We start from the raw sequence: 20,602 nt of genomic DNA, 5'->3' as shown, positions 1-20,602 counted from the left end.
ATGACTGTATCCCTGTTAATGTGCATTCATCTAGATGAGACCTGACAACCCATGCTGACTGTCTGCTAGCACCTCTTCAGGAGCATAAATATTTATTTCTTATGTAACTTTTAAAATTATTGACAAGTTTTTTTGAAGTAACAATAGTGCCTTGCTTACTTCCTTAGCATTTGTACACTGCGGACTTCACTACCTTACACAGTTCCCAGTGATGCAAGAGCATTGTTTATTCCAGTTTTATTTTGTTTCCATTGACAACAATTTGACCAAACCTTATGCATGTTTACATGATATTGCTGTTTGGAATGTAGAGATATAGAGATACATGTATTGTATGAGTGGTTATGTAATATGGAATTTATTACACAAGTTATTGGAAAAAAATAAAACTGATGCTTTGCAGAGTTTTCATCATTTACAAATATAATGTAATAAATTCTGTATTACATGTGTACATGACAACGGATATGATGTTCTATTGATATCATAGGTACATCATGCTAAGTAATTAAAGATGAGCCTAAACGCCCTGATACATTTTTATGCTCCCGTTAGGGTGGCATATGGCAGTTGTACTGTCAGTCCTTCTGTTTGTCTGTCTGTGTGTCCGTCCGCAAACTTTAATATGGGCCATAACTTTTGCAATATTGAAGATAGCAACTTGATATTTGGCATGCTTAAGGATATAACATGCACAATATATTACCATTTCGATACACAGAAGACCTCTAACCACTTATTTGATGATACACCAAAATGAACAGCATCTAATTACATGTATACTTCTTTAACAGGGTAGCTTTGCTTGAAACTTAATTATCATAGATACACTATAAGTGCTAAAATGCCTAGTGGGAAAACAAAGTTTAACCCTTCATGGATGGAGAAGTGGGACAACAGTGAAAAAACACTTGGATTGTGGTGCAAGAAAGATACCGGCAATGAGTTTGCAAGATATTGTACTGTCTGAATGAAGTCCATCTTGTAGTAATTCTGGTGCTAATTAATTGATAATTCATGCAGATGGATAAAAACACAAGGAAAACATGAAATACATGCATGATAATTCACAAAAGCGTTTGTTTGGAAGTGCCCCAAAGCCAAGCAGCTCTCAGGGTGGTGGGGAAAAATCTATCTGTATGCAAGTACATTCATCACATAAGGAACAGGTACAAAAGGCTGAAATCTTTTGGGGCCTTAAGGTAGCTTCAAGTGGGTATCCATACAGAACATGTGATGGCACTCCTGCTCTGTTTCAAGCTATGTTTCCTGGACCTGTGTCTAAAAAAATTAGTATTATGTATTCCTACTTTTGAGGGAAAAGTTCCTACTTTTTCCTACTTTTTTCCTACTTTTCTTGCAAAAGTAGTTCCTATTTTTTCCTACTTTTTGAAAAAAGGTTACTTGACAGCCTGTTTACGCACATGCATCAAACCCCTTTTTCACAGAGCACGGCCCAATTAGTTTACAGAAACTACATGTCAATTCGATAAAACGCTTGATATAGCTTAGAGTATCGTCTCATTTCCTGGATATGTATAGCAACACATTTAATGCAGTTCACAAGGGGTGCTGGTATTTGTTCGTTGAGATCTGATATCAAATAGACCGATAACATCATTTACATGAGCATGGTCTAGTACAATCGGTTACAGTAACAAGAATTATCTTTAAAAAAGATATAGGGAGTTTATTTATATCAATGTTGGTAATAGATAATAAGTTATATAAACGAGATCAAAGATCAAGAATGGCTTCTGTCTGCGCAGTTTTTAGCTGCATCGAACCTACAAGGCTATATCAATAACGGGATGTTGTGCCAGATCTTGTGCTTATTTCGCATTAATATATTCGCCTCATTGGTGCAAAAAGGTCACATGGTACTTTTTGCACCCATGGGGCGATTTGATCATATATCTGATAAGACACAAACGAAGAAAAGAAGAGTGGACATGAAAAAAAAACACATTTAAGTTAATCGACAAAACGCGATTTATCTTTACATATTTGTACATATTTCAAATATTAATAAGCGCGTTCTTTGACCATTCCTGTTTTACTGGTTTTCCGGACAATGCCTTTTTTAAAAGTATCTGGAATCATCGCGATGAGGCTAAATATATTGGTGGAATTATTCCTATTAATCAATCAAAATAGTATTTCTCATGTAATTGTTGGAAACACATTAAGAATCCATTATTGATATTCCATGTGTGCATGATAATAATTGAATGCGCCAAAGACGTTCATTAAAGATATTTCTGGTCAAAATATAATAAGAATTTCGCCTATTAAACATATAGCGTTGAAATAACGGATCCCGGACAGACTGAAAGCGAACTCACATTGATACCTTGAGGGATGGAATGCAATTCCTTTAAAGGGACCGATCGGTAATAAAATTTCGCAATGTGTAATCGAAAGTACATCGCGAAAATAGGTTACATAACGATATACACACTATAAATAACTCAAGTAGATTGATCATTTTATATTTAAAATATATACAATTCACTACGCATGCACACTTTGAATTCCTGGGTTTACCACGTGACGATGATGATCAATCTACTTGTGTTATTTATAGTTAACTGGAAGTTACCAGGTAGACATAATCAGTAAAATTGTATTACCGAATATACTGAATATATGAAAACTTAACAACCATTTTCAAGTAATATAATATACCAGTCGTGATATTTCAATCAATATAAACTTATAATTCTAAAGAAAAGGTATTTTACTACTTTTCTTTTTTTCGTAAATCTGGTTGACGGTCCCTTTAAAGTGGTCACGATTCCAATACTGGGACTACTGCTTGTTTAACACTTTAACATGTTTAAAAGTTAATTTTGAAACCAATCGACAATGTTTTGGTGAAAAGATACCGTGATAAGCAATTGCAATACTTATATGATATAAGTACAATATGAGCGTGATTGCTGAATATAAGAACAAACGTTGCCTTAGGTATAAACGCCCTGGTGCTTGACAATGTGCCAACTATAAAGCCACCTCAGACAAACTCATTTGAGAGGCGAGTGTGAAACTGTTGTGTCTTTTTAGCATGTTTTTCATCGGAGATGAAGAGTTTCACTTTGAATGGGGGCGTATAAAAAAACACAATTGAAATAAATAAAGACACAATGCACACAATTTGACTGAATTACAAACATATATGAAGCATTTAAAAACTATAATCAGTTCTTCACGTATGAGTGTATTAATGCTGTGTGTACTTATATGTATACTCTTGTTGTGTGTAGATGTTAGATCAACCAGCATTCATTTTACTTAGGGAAAAACATGTCTCATCAATGTCTATCTTTTTCGGTTGTTTTCGGTAAATAATCATGAAATACGTACATCGCCCGGTATTTTAGAATGTGTACCCACGCCCATCCCCACGACAAAATTTCGGGGCAAAACAATTTTCATACATATTCGTGAAAAACAAAAAAAAAGGATGAAACAATGTGCGGGTTTGGAACCTCCGGACATATATTATTGCTATCTTATTACTTGCTATTATTATTACTAATAAATATTACTAGATTATAACTCACTGATCAATCTACATGTATACAGAAGGCGTACAGTTAATTATGCACGAGCTATAAAATTAATAAGTGCGCTGACCGATCAAGGTTGAATGCGTTTTTCTTGTCTTTCAAGATAATGATTAATGTCACTTCCGCATGCGCCCACTGGTTATATGGGCAGGGTCGTGTAACGTTGTCATTTATTAGTAAACAATGAACGTATCACGAAATTTATGCGAGGCCTATAATTTATGTTTTTACTTCGATTCGTGATCTTTTCGTTCTAATGCATACTGAGTTGTGCTGTCAGTACTTCGAATAGAATTAAACGGTTTAGTTGTGTTTACAAACGCAGTTATTTATTTTATTCAAATATATGTGTGTTATGGTACTTGGAACATTATATTTCTCGTATGTTGTGTTAACTTCCAATAGTAACACAAGACGTAAGTCAGATATAATAACTTTCATATAATCTAGAAAAGTCAAACGGAATTTATAAAGCACTGGTAGTGCCATAATTGTACGAGAAAAGTTTGGAAAAAACGCAAAATATAAACAGTGGTTACAGTCATCGAGTTTGTTTAAATAGTAAAAATTAAATAAAAAGGCGAGAAAAATATCACATTACTGATACAAAGCTATCGATTCGGAAAAAAAAGAAAAAGAAAAAACAGCAACCCAAAAATGGCGGAATCGTCCAACACCAGCACGGGAGTGGGAAAGTTGGCCGCGCTCGCCGCCCTGGCATCGTTCGTGCTGCACGTGGTCGGGTTCTCGACGACGCACTGGTACGACAACGACTTCACGCACACGGGTCTGTGGCAGACCTGCAGGCGGCTCCTCGGTACCACCGTCTGCTCGGAGGTGGACCTCAGCGACATCATCAAGGAGTTCCTAGAAGACGACATGAGTAAGTGGGCTATTCGTTGTTGAGGATGATATATGTGGTGGCGGGGGTAGTTATTGTGGTGGCTGTGGTTATTTATTATTTTGTGTAGGTGGACCAACGTGATATCATCAAGGTATTCCTGAAAGATGGCATGTGTAGGCTGCCTTTTTATTGATAATGATGAAAGTGGTGGTGGTGGCGGTGGTTCTGTTTTTTTGTTTTGTAGGTTTACATCTTCAAAGAATTCGTGGAACATGACATGAGTAAGCGGCCATGTTGCTGTTGATGATGATAGTCGTGGTGGCGGTAGTGGTGCTGGAGGTAATGTTGTTAGATGTGTAAGTCGATATCGTCAGGGGATGCGTGGAAGATGGAATGAGTAAACAGATTCTCCGCTGTTGTTGTTGCTTCTGCTGCTGATGGTGGCGGTTGTTAAAGGTGTGTTGTTGGTGATATCATACGCAGTGTAGATCGACATCGTCATGTGGTCTGATGAAGACGTATTTTGTTGGGACTCTCGTAAATTTGGCTTTGGTTGTGATTGTGGTATTGTTGATTGGTTAGTTTTTATATGTTAGTATTGTGTTAGGTGGTGTGTGTAATAAAGTGACTTGTGCACAATTTTTTGCATTTCATTAAGCTCCTCATTAAATTAGTTAAATTGATTAACATAAATATCGGAACTAAATTGTTTAATTATTAAACAATAACACAATTTAAGAGAGATTTTAAAACGTTAATATCACCTTGTCTCGAACCACTTTGGATTAAATACAATCGCCTCAATTACACGGCCATCCGGGCTTTAACAATTCGTTAAACATTTTATACTTTAAATAAGCAATCCACGTATTCTCGCAATATACATTCAAACAACCGCAGCACTTTACATTCCTATATCGTTTTCAACAGTTTAAAACTTTTTATTTCGTCAATCTGTGAAAAAGATCCTTAAATAACAACGTACAAAAAGCCGTTCATGGAAAATAATGTGCACTTTTAAACTGAACCTTTCTACCATTCTGTGAGAAAGGGGAGACCACTGTTCAATGTTTAATTATTTGGATGCTGCAAGCGCTAAGAAAACATCAGTGTAGCGCGATGGCTCGTGTATGAGATGTACCTACAACATAGCCGCCCATGTTTGTATGTGTCCGCCTACGCACAGCGCGTCAGTGTGATGTTACATCGCATGCATTTGAAATTAATTGAACCGCGTTCTGAGAAAACTGGGCTTAATGCATGTGCGTAAAGTGTCGTCCCAGATTAGCCTGTGCAGTCCGCACAGGCTAATCAGGGACGACACTTTCCGCCTAAATTGGATTTTTGCTTAGAAGAGACTTCATTTAAACGAAAAATGTCATGAAAGCAGAAAGTGTCGTCCCTGATTAGCCTGTGCGCATTGCACAGGCTAATCTAGGACGACACTTTACGCACATGCATCATGCCCAGTTTTCTCAAAACACGACTCGTATAGAAACATAAAAAACTAGTTTCAATAAAAAGATGCAATAAAGCGATTAGACATCAATTGTTGTAACACGTATGTTTCTTAAAGTCAATAATTAAAAAAGCTTTTCTTCGACACAATTAATTTATATTACATGTGTATACGTTTGTTAAAGAGGGAACGATATTCCATGTGTCAATACATGTCTAGCTGCGGAGTACGTTTTAACCTACATGTTTTATAAAACTATTGTATTTCACAGTAAATGTTTAACCACTATAAAAAGGGACAGTCCCTAAAACTGAACGTTAGAATGTTTGTTGTTATAAAATACACGGTGTTTGCCAAACACCTCGCAGTTGTGCATCCGCTAAAGATTAAAGGTAAACTCTACAATTAAAACTAAATATTATTCCAGATTTGAAAGGATTTCAAGCTGTAACTTCGAGTTATTTCATGAAACACAATGAAATTTTATGCCTCATTTGACTTTTTAGACACCTAGGTTGCCTAAAGAAGTGACAAATCGTCGTCATCAAACAAAAAAACAACGTATTTATACATAAAAATAATGTAATCTATTACCATCACATGGTTTGTTATGGTGGCAGGGTTTAAAATGAGTAATGCTCGGAAACCACTCGACAAAACTGCGCGTGTGTTGGATGCTTGGTCGATGTTCTAGCAAGCTCAGTGATCGCCCTTGTGGGTGAATTCTGGACAGTGACATATGGATCGGGCACGCACGGTCTCTTTGAAGTAGAATGCTTTGCCTTAAGTATCACTTCTGTTGATTTCTATACAATGTCCCACCTTGCAAAGGTCTTACTTGAAATTTAAACTGTATGTTTTTATATATTGTATGGGTTCATTTAATATGCAAATATTTAACAATCTCAGGGCATAAAGACGTTCGGTTAAAATCATTTTGCGAATGTATTTTCTACAAAAAGTACGTGAACACCGCAAATAAAGTGTAGATGCTTTGGAAAAGGCATTTTGCTTTCATCTTTGGCTAAAGGATATTATTAAAATGATAAAAGCAATAACTTCAGAGCGGGTTCACGCAAACTTTAAAATATGGTAAAACTATTGGGAAATAGAATAAACATTATACCCTTTTTGTGTTTACTACAACAAAAAGAGCGTGGTCGCAGTTCAATGATTCGCAGTACACGATAGTTCTGAAGTTGAAACAACCTCTTTAATGTTTGTGTGTCGGTTTCCTGGCACATTGTCAATCGCATTTGAATAAACTAAAAAGCTCAGCTTGAATCCACGTTTTGTATTCGGTGTTTTTTAAGTAAGACACGCTGGTTCAGAATTCATCCCATTGTAAAAACAATTCAACGTTAATTGAGCTAAGTTGATTGACCAATTTAGTGAAGTGTCACCTTTCTCCCATGGGGTGTTTGACTTGTACACGTAATTATTAGATTTAGCGACTGTAAATGGACAATTATGGACTATTACTAATTGTCACTTCGAATTGTTAATACCATATAGTAGCATTAATGTTCTAATTGCATATTAGAACAGTCAAAAGAGGTATTCAGCGTCTAAATGAAAATCTTTGTGACCAGTTTGTGAATTAACGACAGGACTAAAATAGCCCATGTAATTTCGCCATCCATCGATACCTTACACAACCTGGATACACTGTAAAGAAAAATGCGTCCGCACTACTACATTCCGCCGCAGCAACTTCAACCAGTGCCCGAGCAACCGCCAACCGTAAGTCAGCGGCGCCGGAACGCCTGTGGCTGCTGTAGAAACGCTAGCGTCACCGCCGTGGTCGCATTCGGTTTCGCTTTGGCCGGGACGCTGATTCACATGTTTGGATTCTATACGGTCGGCTGGGTGACGGAAGTGGAGCGCCTGCCTCCGCCCCACGACATCGACCGGAGTTGGCACTACGGACTGTGGCAAAAATGCTGGGCCACCACTTACGTTTTCAAATGTGATGGGTACCCGTGGCACGAAATCAGTGGTAAGGCGCGAGTTTCCATATTACCGGTATAATTGTGGAAGCCTCGGTAAAAAGACGATGTAAACCATTTTCAACGTATAACTTTTTGTTGTTTCAACTATTTTCTCTCATGGCAGATATTACTGTTAAAATCATTTGGAGATTAAAAACACATCTTGATCGGAGCTCTAAAGTAGCACGCCATTCGCCATTTTTAAAAACAAGATCAGGGGGGCTCAATATTTCATCGTCATTTGACAAGGCAAGGACAGATATTCTAGCAAGTTCATCTATTATTCGAAGCGTTTCGGGTATGATACTTTCCCTTTTGTCGTGAACTTAAGCATGTATATCAGGGCTCAACATTAACCTAAAAACCAACTTGCCCTTCCGGGCAAGTACTTAGAAAATCCACTTGCCCTGAACGTAAAGCCACTTGCCCAAACATGAAATATCACATTAACTGTAAACCTCATATTTTGGTAATAAAGATCAAAATGATACACCACAAAATCTTTCTTTATTTTTGCACATTTAACAAAATGATTACAGATAAAAGTATAATTAAAGTCTAAATTAAATGCTCTTTGTTCTTTTTTTGCAATTGCCTGGGCTGGCAACTAGATTATAAAATTACTTGCCCGGACCCAACTTTTACTTGCCAGGGGCAATAGGACAACTGTTAATGTTGAGCCCTGTATATTCATAAAGGTAACATGGCTGGACTATCGACGTTTGTTTTTAAAGTGTTGAGTGTAACCTTTTTAAATAGCCTTTACTGTGAGGTATGGTTTTATATGATTTATAATTTGCATGCGCCAAGAAATGTAAGATCTCTGTCAAACGGTCTTGGGTCGATGACAACCTCCACGCAGAATTTTAGTTCCTTGCTCTCACATAGAACTCTGCGAAAGGCTCAGCCCTCCATTTTGTCTATAAAATAGATAAAACCGAACAAACGCATTCAACGTATATTTGATTGGATATTTAAGATCGCATGCATTAAATTAAGAAATATGACTTTTAAATGTACGATAAATCGTGCAAAAACTTGCGAGTTTTAATGCAACTCTATGGAACTAATTTATTGCCCATTTACGCAGATCGAATCATTCCACGCACTTCACACATGTAAACAATTGAACATATTTTTTTTGAGTGACGTTAGGAATTGCTTCGACGTGTGTATGTATGTTGGTTTCTAAGCATAAAAAACCATATCAATTTTATATTAATGAATAAAGACTGATGTAAGATATCATGGTATGAGATGGTTTTCTTTAATGCAGTGAATGCAATGTAACCGTCGTGCAAGAGATTGTTTAGTATTCTGTAACCTCAATGATGGTTTAGTATTCTGTAACCTCAATGATGAACGCTTGGAATGATCATGACATAAATGAGACGCTTTGATAACAATAGTCCGTTCTGAGCCCAACACAGAGGTGAATGTAATGTAACCGTCGTGCAAGAGATTGGGTCGATGAAAGGCGTATTATAAGACAAGATTACTCTGCAATACTCAATTTTAATGTAGTAGTAATGTCAGAATGTAGAGTCATCCATACACTACATTCAATTTATTTTTAATATATCCTGGATATATTTCACATTTACCAGTATTTGTTTTTTAAATAAAATTATTGCATGTTTCAAATGTTAAAATTACGGTATGAGTCCTCGTCAACACCGTCCTATAGCGACGTTATATCTGCATGTAAGATTGCTCTAAAATTCTATTTATCTTTATAAAAGAGGCAGAAAGGGATGTTTCCAATCTTCGATATTATAATTGTCATGCAGTTGCACTGCACACAACAGAAAATATACTGCAGTAAGAATGCACGTGGTCACGTGTTGTTCGTGGGCTACCTGCCTGATTCACTATGTCAGTGATATCTGTACGATCTTGCCAAGAACATGGTAGATGCTTGTCAATGAAGGATGCCGTTTGCATTATTCACTTTTTGGCGCATTGTTATTTGATTAATCTGTGATATCCGCTGACACTTCCGCCTCGATCCTTTCCTGTCTGGCTTTTTCTACATGATATTAAGGTCACGGATTTCCGTTGTGTGTTTTTTTAGCTCATCTATGTTTTGAAAAAAAATTATGAGCTATTGTCATCACCTTGGCGTCGGCGTCTGCGTCGGCGTCGGCGTCCGGTTAAGTTTTGCGTTTAGGTCCACTTTTCTCAGAAAGTATCAATGCTATTGCATTCAAACTTGGTACACTTACTTACTATCATGAGGGGACTGGGCAGGCAAAGTAAGATAACTCTGGCGTGCATTTTGACTGAATTATGTGCCCTTTTTATACTTAGAAAATTGAAAATTTTGGTTAAGTTTTGCGTTTAGGTCCACTTTTTTCAGAAAGTATCAATGCTATTGCATTCAAACTTGGTACACTTACTTACTATCATGAGGGGACTGGGCACGCAAAGTTAGATAACTCTGGCGTGCATTTTGACAGAATTATGTGCCCTTTTTATACTTAGAAAATTGAAAATTTTGGTTAAGTTTTGTGTTAAGGTCCATTTTATTCCTTAAGTATCAAAGCTATTGCTTTCATACTTGCAACACTTACTAACTACCGTAAGGGGACTGTGCAGGCAAAGTTATGTAACTCTGACTGGCATTTGGACGGAATTATGGGCCCTTTATACTTAGAAAATTGAAAGTTTGGTTAAGTTTTGTGTTTTGGTCCACTTTACCCCTAAAGTATCATAGATATTGCTATCATACTTGGAACACTCGCAAACTATCATAAGGGTACAGTAAAAGGACAAGTTGCATAACTCTGGATGTTATTTTTACGGAATTATGGCCCTTTTTTTACTTAGTAACTTTGAATATATGGTTAAATTTTGTGTTTCGATCCACTTTACTTCTTAAGTATCAAGGCTATTGCTTTCAAACTTCAAATACTTTCATGCTATCATGAGGTTACTGTACCTGGCAAGTTGAATTTTACCTTGACCTTTGAATGACCTTGACTCTCAAGGTCAAATTATTAAATTTCTCTAAAATTGCCATAACTTCTTTATTTATGATTAGATTTGATTGATACTTTGACAAAACTACTCTTACCTGACATACCACAATAGACTCCACCCAAACCATCGCCCGTGCCCCCCCCCCCCCCCAACCCCCCCCCTATTTTTTTTTTTTTTTTTTTTTTTTTTTAAGATCATCTCACAAATGACCACCACACCCTCACACTATACCCCCCCACCCCACCCCCTCCCCAATTTTTTTTTTAAACGGTTAAAAAACAAAACTATTTATTTTGATTATTTTATGTTTGAAATACCGTCCAACCATCGCACCCAAGAATCCCCCCCACCCCCCCTCCCCCCACCCGAATCCCCCCCCCCCCTATTTTTTTTTTTTTTTTTTTTTTTTTTAAGATCATCTCACAAATTACCACCACACCCTCACACTATACCCCCCCCCCCCCACCTCACCCCCCCCCCCATTTTTTTTATGAAACGGTTAAAAAACACAAATATTTATTTTTATTATTTTATGTTTGAAATACCGTCCAACCATCGCACCCAAGAATCCCCCCCACCCACCCCCCCCCCCCCCCCGATTTTTTTTTCCTTTTTTTCGCATTTTTGGAAGAAAATGTAATAAATGTCCACACCCCCACACAATGCACCGCTCTTCACTCCACCCCTCCCTCCTTTGTGATTGAAAATGAGAGTCCCTTCACCTTTAAAAAGAAAATAGATGAGCGGTCTGCACCCGCAAGGCGGTGCTCTTGTTTTATCGTGCAACGATTTTATTCCTTTTGAAAATTTTGCCAAACCGATATGTCTGTTACAGTTATAAATATTTTTTCTTCTTTGCATTTTGACTTAACGTTTAAGAACGAACTCTTTCGTTGTTTGTGAATGCGCGTGCTCGTCGCGATAGTGACAATTATTTTGTTTAAACATTGCGATCGTGAATTATTGTTAACGTCTAATGAAAGTCGATGCTTTTCTTACCGCAAGTCATTTGTGTTATTAAATGTTTCTTATCTTTTGAGTTTCAATTCTAGTCTGTGATTGGATTTCAACGGTTGTCTGAAAGTTTTATTTGTAAGCATCTGTTATCATGGAAACTAATCTGCCTCAAGCCCCTTCTCATTGGTTCTGTAACCAGTGTATAACCTGCGATACAATTAACACAAACGTTATTTATGGTTGTAAAAGAGTATTTTAACTCAAAATATACAATGAAAAGGTATTGTTTTCAATGCGCATGATTACTGTGGTCACGAGCGCTTTAAATTTAGTTGCAGTTTTGTTGTTTTTCTTTTAAGCCAAAAATATGTTGCTTGTTGTTTTGTACATTGTATGCAATCCTTCAGTCTCTTAGCTTAATGCAGTTGCATTTTTTTGTTTTGCCTCACGTGTTTGACCAGTAAATCTAGATGGGTTTTTTGTAAAACATTTCTGACGTTGACGTTAATTCAATTCATGTAACTTTTTGATTACTGAAATATTTCTTCAGCGAAAGTTATTAAAGGGGCCTTTTCACAGATTTTGGCATTTTTTAACTTATTCATTAAATGCTTTATATTGATAAATGTAAACATTGGATCGTAAAGGCTCCAGTAAAAAATCAAGAATAAAATTTAAAAAAGGAAAAGAACATTACCCGGAGCAGGTTTCGAACCAGTGACCCCTGAAGTCCTGCCAGAGTCCTGAAGTAAAAACGCTTTAGCCTACTGAGCTATTCCGCCTAGTATACATACCAAACGTATTTTATACCTTATATAAGCAATCGTCGTAGTTTCACAAAATTTAACGACAAAAACATAACTCTCCAAATTATTCAATCGTTTCGCGTTGCAACGCTTTATATTTTTTAGGTTTTAAAATCGTCAAAAGATGCATATAATGGCTATATTAGACCATGGTAAATGTTCAGTATTACTGTTTCCTCACAAATATCATAACTTAAACGAAAATTTGCGAATCTGAAACAACTTTTTTCAATTTTGTCAATTTACCAAAGCGTGAAAAGATCCCTTTAATTTGCTGGTACTGGTCTTATGTTATATAATCGCGTTCCGTACCTGGAGTGCAGGGGAGTAACGCGAAATGCTTAAAATAGATATGTTGCTGGATATAAAACAGCAGTGTAGGTTACATTCCACTGTGATGAACCACTCTGAATATAAACAACTGTTGGATAACTGATGCATTACCAACAGAAGTTCGAATATGCCTCTATGTCAGTTAAGTGAAATGCGGTGCAGTGAAGATTACATGATCATCGAAACGGACTAAACGAGCAGCCAGTTTAATGTCTATTTAACAATTATCTCTACAACCACTGCCACCACAGTTACAATAACAACATAATCATTGATAACAAAAACAACAAATAATAATAATAATAATTATTATTATTATAATCACAAATAATAATCAACAATCAAAATCAACATTTTGGCTTTACCTTGTACCACTTAGATACGTTTTTGACGCATTTGAAGTCCCTAAGAAAAATAAATTTAATTTAACACCATTCTTGCTGGATTAAAGTTTTCAAAGCTTCATTTCCAACCCTTGTATACTGATGAGCAGCAAACAGCTTAAAACCTGACCAGTATGCGAGTTTATCGCACGCTGTTCTTGTTTAATGTTGTTTGCAGGTAGCTATTTTCACTTTGCTTCTGAGTGAGAAAGGGTTAATTAATTTGTTTTGATATGATTTAACGTGTTTATAAGAGTAATGAACCGTTAGATAAGCGATAACAAGAACATGCATGTATGTGCGTGCTACCGAGAGCTTGTACGAATTCTTCCCGAACGATGTCTTCATGAATTATACATTTGTCTAGAATGATGTTGGGCACACGCCACGTTGTTTTCAGCATCAGTCGATCTTGGGATTCGCTGACAAACTTGAACGTCCTATTCCCATGTGGATTTTGTTGAACGTGGGTATGCGTTGGAAAATCCACTTGTTTTCAAGGTGTGCTTTGTTAATCAAAGTTCTATGTAACTAAGGGGGATTTAGACCGGCGTTCGTGTGCTTTGCGAACCCACTTGTTTTCAAGGCGTGCATTGTTAATCAAAGTTCTAGTACAAAGAGGCAATTAGAACCAGTGAATGTATGGAGTGTTCGGCTTGTAGCGACGGATTTGTGTTTTGAAAACGTTTGTGATGTATGTGATGTTGTGGCTCCACGCTGATTGGAGTCTATGCTGTTATTACCATACTTAGGAGTAATTGAGGTACTCCGCGAAGTAGTGCCATACATGTTTCAAACAAGCATTCCATTATTAACCGCCGAGATTTGCATTTGACGATGTCATATTAAGTGGAACAATAACGAGGCATAGTTAGCATTTTCATGCTATTCAAATAGCAACACTTTTTAAATACAAGCATTAGCAACGTTTTTAAGAGCAAAAGGGTTGCTTTGACCTGAGGAAGGGTTCTAAGCATCGGCGAAATTTTGTCACTGACTTTTTACAACTTTTGGATATTTTCTTAGTTGTTTCAAAGATTTGAACATCCCAAAATGTGTCTTTACAAGGACGCCAGTTTGTTTGCGATGATCTCGTTCGGACTGACCATTGTGGCCTTCTTGTTGAATATGTTTGGTTTCTACACGTCCCTTTGGGCAACGCAAACGTTTATGCACCCGGCACCAAACGATATAACCGCCACGTGGTCGTTTGGCCTTTGGAAGGATTGCTACTCGACGACATGGTTCTTTCGGTGTTACGACGTTAAAGATATTGGTAAGAAATGTCGCGTTTTTGGCGTAGACATCTTGATCGTACACAACGAGTCGGCCACTGAGTTCAAATATGAACTTATACGATTGATTAAAACCCAAATACCAGCGCATTGCGTTATGTCATGTAAGATTAACTGTAAACTCTTTTAAACTATAAAAGCCTATGTTTGATACTGACTAAATGGATTAATGCAGGACAGTTTGTGAGCAAGAAAATAAGAATGAATGCATTTTTCTAAAATCTAAAATTCTGACTTATTTTTCAATGCGTGAATTGTAGTACGATAAATAATGGCCTAAGTAATCGTGAAATGTAACAACTTACGACATTATGGAATTACATTATACCATGCGAAGCAGTTAACGGTACAACTGCGTTTACAACAGGTTATCATACAAACACATTCCATCACAATCCCATGACTCCATCACTCAGTCAATCTTGCTTGATCATTTCTCCGTGATTTTGCAAGGCCTTGTCCTAGTTAATGTTACCTCTATAATATATATATATAATTATGTCAAATGTTAGCCAGAAAACCCTTGCTGTACCAACTTCGTTTTAGATCATTTCTCCAAAGACAGAAGTATTCAAGAAGTAAGTGGTACGCTAATCCCGAAAATACATTCTATTTTAATCTTACAATCCCAATATTGGTGCTTAAACATTCATTTCGGCACAAACATGAGTCGCGTTCTGAGAAAACTGGGCATAATGCATGTGCGTAAAGTGTCGTCCCAGATAAGCCTGTGAAGTCCGCACAGGCTAATCAGGGACGACACTTTCCGCTTTTATGACATTTTTCGTTTAAATGAAGTATTTTCGTAGCAAAAATCCAATTTAGGCGGAAAGTGTCGTCCCTGATTAGACTGTGTGGACTGCACAGGCTAATCTGGGACGACACTTTTCGCACATGCATTAAGCCCAGTTTTCTCAGAACGCGACTCATATAAAACCAGTATAACACTACACACTAGCTCTTTGCAATGTTCAATCGTTGTAATAGGAACCACTCAAAATGAAGCATCATTTCCTGACAGGTTGTAATGGAACAAAAACATTTACATTTTTTCTCTTTCAATTTTTATCGCCATCCGGGTGACTCAGACGCGCATACCAAGCATCCGGGTTACACACCACTGGTATTCTGTCACTTAGCAACCGTTTGGCATTTGTCCAGGCAAGGGCATTAGTAAGATGCCTCTGAGATGATGCCAGGGTTACATAATGATATTTTCATTAATAATACTTGGGCGTGATCTAGATAACAACAGAAATTGTGGCACTCGACCATAATGAAAGTATACACTGAAACATTTATTTTTAGTTTGCTACTAATATAATAATACAAGCCGTTATAAAGTACAGCTGTTATTAGTATTGTGTTATCATATAAACTGGTAAAGAGCAATACAAATAAAATAAACGATACGTCAAATACTCAATGTACGGTTTCATTTGAGGATACGGTATTTGCCTCGTAAACCACTTTCTTTTATTAACCCTGACAACTTCGCGTATTCAAGAAGAAACAAACATCACCCTTATATGTTTATAATTATACTATGAAAGTAATGTCTACAGCAAACACAGCTTGTCCTAGGAAAACCGAAAGGAAAGGCAATGTTCGCCTGACGTATACGCAAATTTTCACATGTCTTCACGTGTAGTAAAATTCTGAAACAGTATGGAGAAATAAGAGACGTAAGAAAGTATAAGAATATGTTTAACATCGCTTTACCGAGCGAAGAAGTGTGACAGTTGTTACTAAAACCTGCACATTTTTTTTAAGTAAAAGAAATAGCCGCGGTGATTTGTCAAACTGACAACAACTGTCTTAATTCAGATGTACAGGACGAATAGCCGTAAAAATTTGTGCATACTGAGAAATGCCTTACTTTAATCAAAAGTAGGAGAATAGCCGTGGATATGAAAACAACTGACACATTCCAAACTTGAAGCAATTATGAGACAATAGCCGCCGGGGAAATGAATTATACTTACATTGCCCTACGTAGATCACATTTTGGCAGAATAGCAGTGTAAATAAAAAATAATAATACTGACACATGCCATGTAAATTCATATTAGAGATAATGACCACAGAAATGGTTGTATAGTACTGTACAATGCCCTGATAAATTCAGACGAATCGTCTCCATGGTGTAATGGATACCGATAATGTAGTCGCCTAGCGACCGGGGAAAACGGTTCCAACCCCACTGTGGGAGTGTTCTTTAGATCACACACAAAGACACCGCGTACTGGTTCTAGCCCCAAGAAACAGACCCGGTAGCCTTTCAATAAGTATGACGCTGTCGATGCAATCGAGCTAAATTAAATACGTATCAACTAATCCAGACGTATGGTAAACAAAAACAGTGCAAATTTATTAACAATTTTTTTTTTCTCTTTTTCAGGTTGGCTGAAGGCTACTCAGGCCTTTGAGGTGCTTGGATTCATCGCTGCAGTCGTCGCGCTGATCCTGATCATTCTCTACATCTTCGTGCCGGCCACTTCCGGCAAGCGGATCGTCTTCATCCTGAGCATTTTAGCCTGCTTTGCCGCAGGTAAGTGGACATGGGACATTCACAAACATTTTGTGACTTCATATTTTACCGAGACATAAGAAACGAGACAAAATTGAGCATCAAGTATTATGGACTGTGAGAACACAAATATTCTCGGATGACAAATGTTCGCTGTTTTCGCGATCCCTCTATTGCGCGAATCATTACCAGAGCGTGTACCTCACACATATTGTTTGTTCTTAACGATATTTACCAAATGGACAGTCATATAAATATGCAAAGATTTATTTCCCGAGAAAACTGACGTCTTTGTCTATAAAAAGCAGAGTCTGAGTCTAAAACTTTAACTCAAATATGTATTTGAATGCACACCCTGGTTGGGGTTTCACGAACCCGAGCATAGACTTAAGAATAAAGAATATACTTAGAATACATATAATGTATTCTTAGATTTGTTTAATAGGCTTCAAGGCTCGCACTCAATGTCACGCATGGACATATGTATAAAGTAGAATAAATATACTATTTTATATTAAAATTGAGAGAATACTTAAAACGAAAAATTAAAACATTTTACTCTATTTCATTGCGCTCTAGTTATTCAAATAGTTTTTGCTGAATACGTGACGGTAAAAGAGTTCGAGTGCTGTAAATAATGTTGTTCTTTCTAAACAGTAGTAGAAGAAATGCGTTTTAATTTGATAAAGTTGAGAAAGGTTAAAGTCACAATCCAACCAAATGTCAAATACATCTCAATCATGAATTTTTTTACTTATTTTTGTTCAGCATAAATACATATCAATTTTCAGATAATCGGATTATTAAAAAATACACGTGATAGGTGGTTGTATAAAATGTATTACGACAAACATAAAAGTATTGACTGAATGTTGTAGATTACCCATTTATGCCTAGCGTCTAGAAAAAAGGCCTTGGCAAACAGCGTAGACCCAGATGAGACGCCGCATGATGCGGCGTCTCATTTGGGTCTGCGCTGTTTGCTTAAAGAAATTTCTGTAAGCAAACAGCGCAGACCCAAATGAGACGCCGCATGATGCGGCGTCTCATTTGGGCCTGCGCTGTTTGCTTAAAGAAATTTCTGTAAGAAATATTCTAAATATAAAAATAAATGTACTAGACTTCCCTTATTTTTCAAAATAAATTGATCCAATTTGGAAGGATGAGAGAGTCAACTAGGCATAAATGGATTAACGAAATTGTTTATCATCGTTGTTCCTCAAGTGATTGTGAAATAAACCAAGCAAATAGATGCAAACTTTTACTTTAGTATTGCAGCTCTAATCCTTGATGCTGGTGCTAAATATTAATGTTTGTTTTGAAAAATAAAATCATTGTCGTCGTGTAAATTAAACTAACGTTTTTACGTTACGAAAGATAAATACGTTTTAGTGCAAGTCATATTTAGCAATGTCTGTGACTTCATACCATTAAAAGCCGCATAATAACGTTGTAATGACATCTATTACCAAATCCGCCATTAACACTACAATTGGTGACTTCATATCATTAAATCTGCATAATAACGTTGTAATGACATCTATAACCAAATCCGCCATTAACACTACAATTGGTAAGTTAAATTTATATTTACAATACTTTCAGTGCTTTGATGATTTTTTACCTTTTGCATTCCAGCCGGTTGCATTCTCCTAGGCATCATCATCTATGGCTCGGAAGTGAAACACAACCTCTCGTGGTCGTTCGCTCTCTGCTGTATAGCGGGCATCATCTTCGCCATTTCCGGCCTTCTGCTGGTCGTCGACATGTGCAAACGTTAAATTGTATACTCAGCCGAAGACGTCATTATGTTTTTTTAACATGACGTCATTTAAATATATACAACATTTAATGACGTTATTCCCTGATCTATTTTTAGACTTCTTTTTTATTCTTCTCATTTATTATGCAATATTTTAACGGGTGCATAGATTTTGTGAAGTTTGTTTGTTGATTTTGGTTTAATACGTCTCGATTTAACGTAAGTGGCATATTTCTTAAGAACCTATTTTTAATTTGGCGTAAAAGGTTGTTTGATTCAACTTACATCTACGAAAAAAAGGGTTGGTAGGTCGGCTCAGCATTTATTTCTAAATTTTGTACTTCCCACTAAAATAACAATACCAAGTGACAGAAAACTTCCACTTTTAATATGATTTAATGTGGCAAAAATGATTTTTTAAAAAACTTTGAATAGAAAAAATAGGGTCGGTAGATCTATAACGATTCAGATCAGTCTGGTGGGTGAAAACGAAAACGTATTTGGACGAAGGATTGTGAAGTTGAAAAAAACTTTCGAAATTAAAAACTGTAAATTATTTAATTAATATTACATATTTTAGAATTGCGTCGCAGAACCGAATGATATTTATGTGTATTACAATGTGTATGTTTTAATACGCAGTACTTAATCTGGTAAAATATCAAAGCCCGTGGGGTTGTTTGTGAAACGGCATAGTGCAGTGAAAAAAAATCCAGATTTTATATTGATTTCATAATTCCAAGCGAATATCGTCGTTGAAATTCTAAAGCCAAAGGCTTCCATAGATGTTTTAACAGGTTGAAACCCCGACCTATTCTGAACATTACCCAACCCTATAAAAGTGAAATAAATTATATTAGCTTGCTTTATTTGTTTCATCTGTATTTTTGTATTGGTCATAATTTGTTTTTATAGCAATCTGACAGTCACATGTGTGCAAAGTAATGTTTTGGGATTTTAGGCCTATCTGTATTTTGAATATGGATTAAATCTAGCGACTTTTCACTACATGGAAAAATGATACCTATGTACTTACTTAATTTTGACGAGACGTTTTAAAGTATCGCAAATCAACATATTTTACGCCTTATGAATACATTTTAGATACCTTCGGACAAAACAATAACAACAGCATAAATATAACTCGCCTCTATTTGTTTTAATCGTCTTTTTATTTTTATTTTGCAAAATCTGAGTTTACTGTATTATGCAAGTGGTTTATTTTTAATAGGGTTTTCAAACCGAAATAGTTGATGAAAGAGTCATATTATTATAATAACCTCATTTCTGACGGAAAATTCAAGAAACAAATAAGACCATACGCTAAAAACGAATTGTGAGTCCTCTTAATATTAGCAATTTTTTTTTTTTTTCATATTTTGAACTTATATACGTGTTTATGATTGTGCTCTTAACGGGTTGACAGTATGGCTTTAACATACACACATATATTTTGCTTACACCGTTTGCTGAAGGGTCTGTAAATTACATTATTTTTGTTGTTTTTTGTATATCACTATTGTATTCGTAGATTTTGGTTAATAAATTCTAGAAAAAAAAAACTTATCAATATTAAGTTTTTGATGTTTTTATTGTAATTTACAAAGCAGTCCTTGATTCGTGTACGATTATAGATCCGTTTACTTTAACCCATTTATGCCTAGCGTCTAGAAAAAAGGCCTTGGCAA

General features: G+C 36.3%; 1 protein-coding gene across 8 annotated transcripts in view; it reads left to right on the top strand.

Moving 5' to 3' along the window:
• LOC127848086 (uncharacterized) overlaps window positions 1–20,490 on the top strand; it is a 55,815-nt gene extending 35,325 nt beyond the window's left edge. For 6 of the 8 annotated variants that reach the window (XM_052380380.1, XM_052380379.1, XM_052380382.1 and 3 more), the window contains 2 exons: window positions 17,024–17,173; window positions 18,791–20,490. In XM_052380380.1, the coding sequence (XP_052236340.1) occupies window positions 17,024–17,173; window positions 18,791–18,933 (293 nt within the window). In that variant the 3' untranslated portion in view covers window positions 18,934–20,490. Of the gene's footprint in view, window positions 1–3,870; window positions 4,456–13,713; window positions 14,604–17,023; window positions 17,174–18,790 lie in introns of those variants that run through there. The other 2 variants (XM_052380377.1, XM_052380378.1) reach the window with 2 other exon arrangements.
• The last annotated feature ends 112 nt before the right edge of the window (window positions 20,491–20,602 follow it).

The sequence above is a fragment of the Dreissena polymorpha genome, chromosome 10 (genome assembly GCF_020536995.1).
Source record: "Dreissena polymorpha isolate Duluth1 chromosome 10, UMN_Dpol_1.0, whole genome shotgun sequence".
Classification (NCBI taxonomy): Eukaryota; Metazoa; Mollusca; class Bivalvia; order Myida; family Dreissenidae; genus Dreissena; species Dreissena polymorpha.
This window is presented reverse-complemented; position numbering and strand designations above follow the sequence as displayed.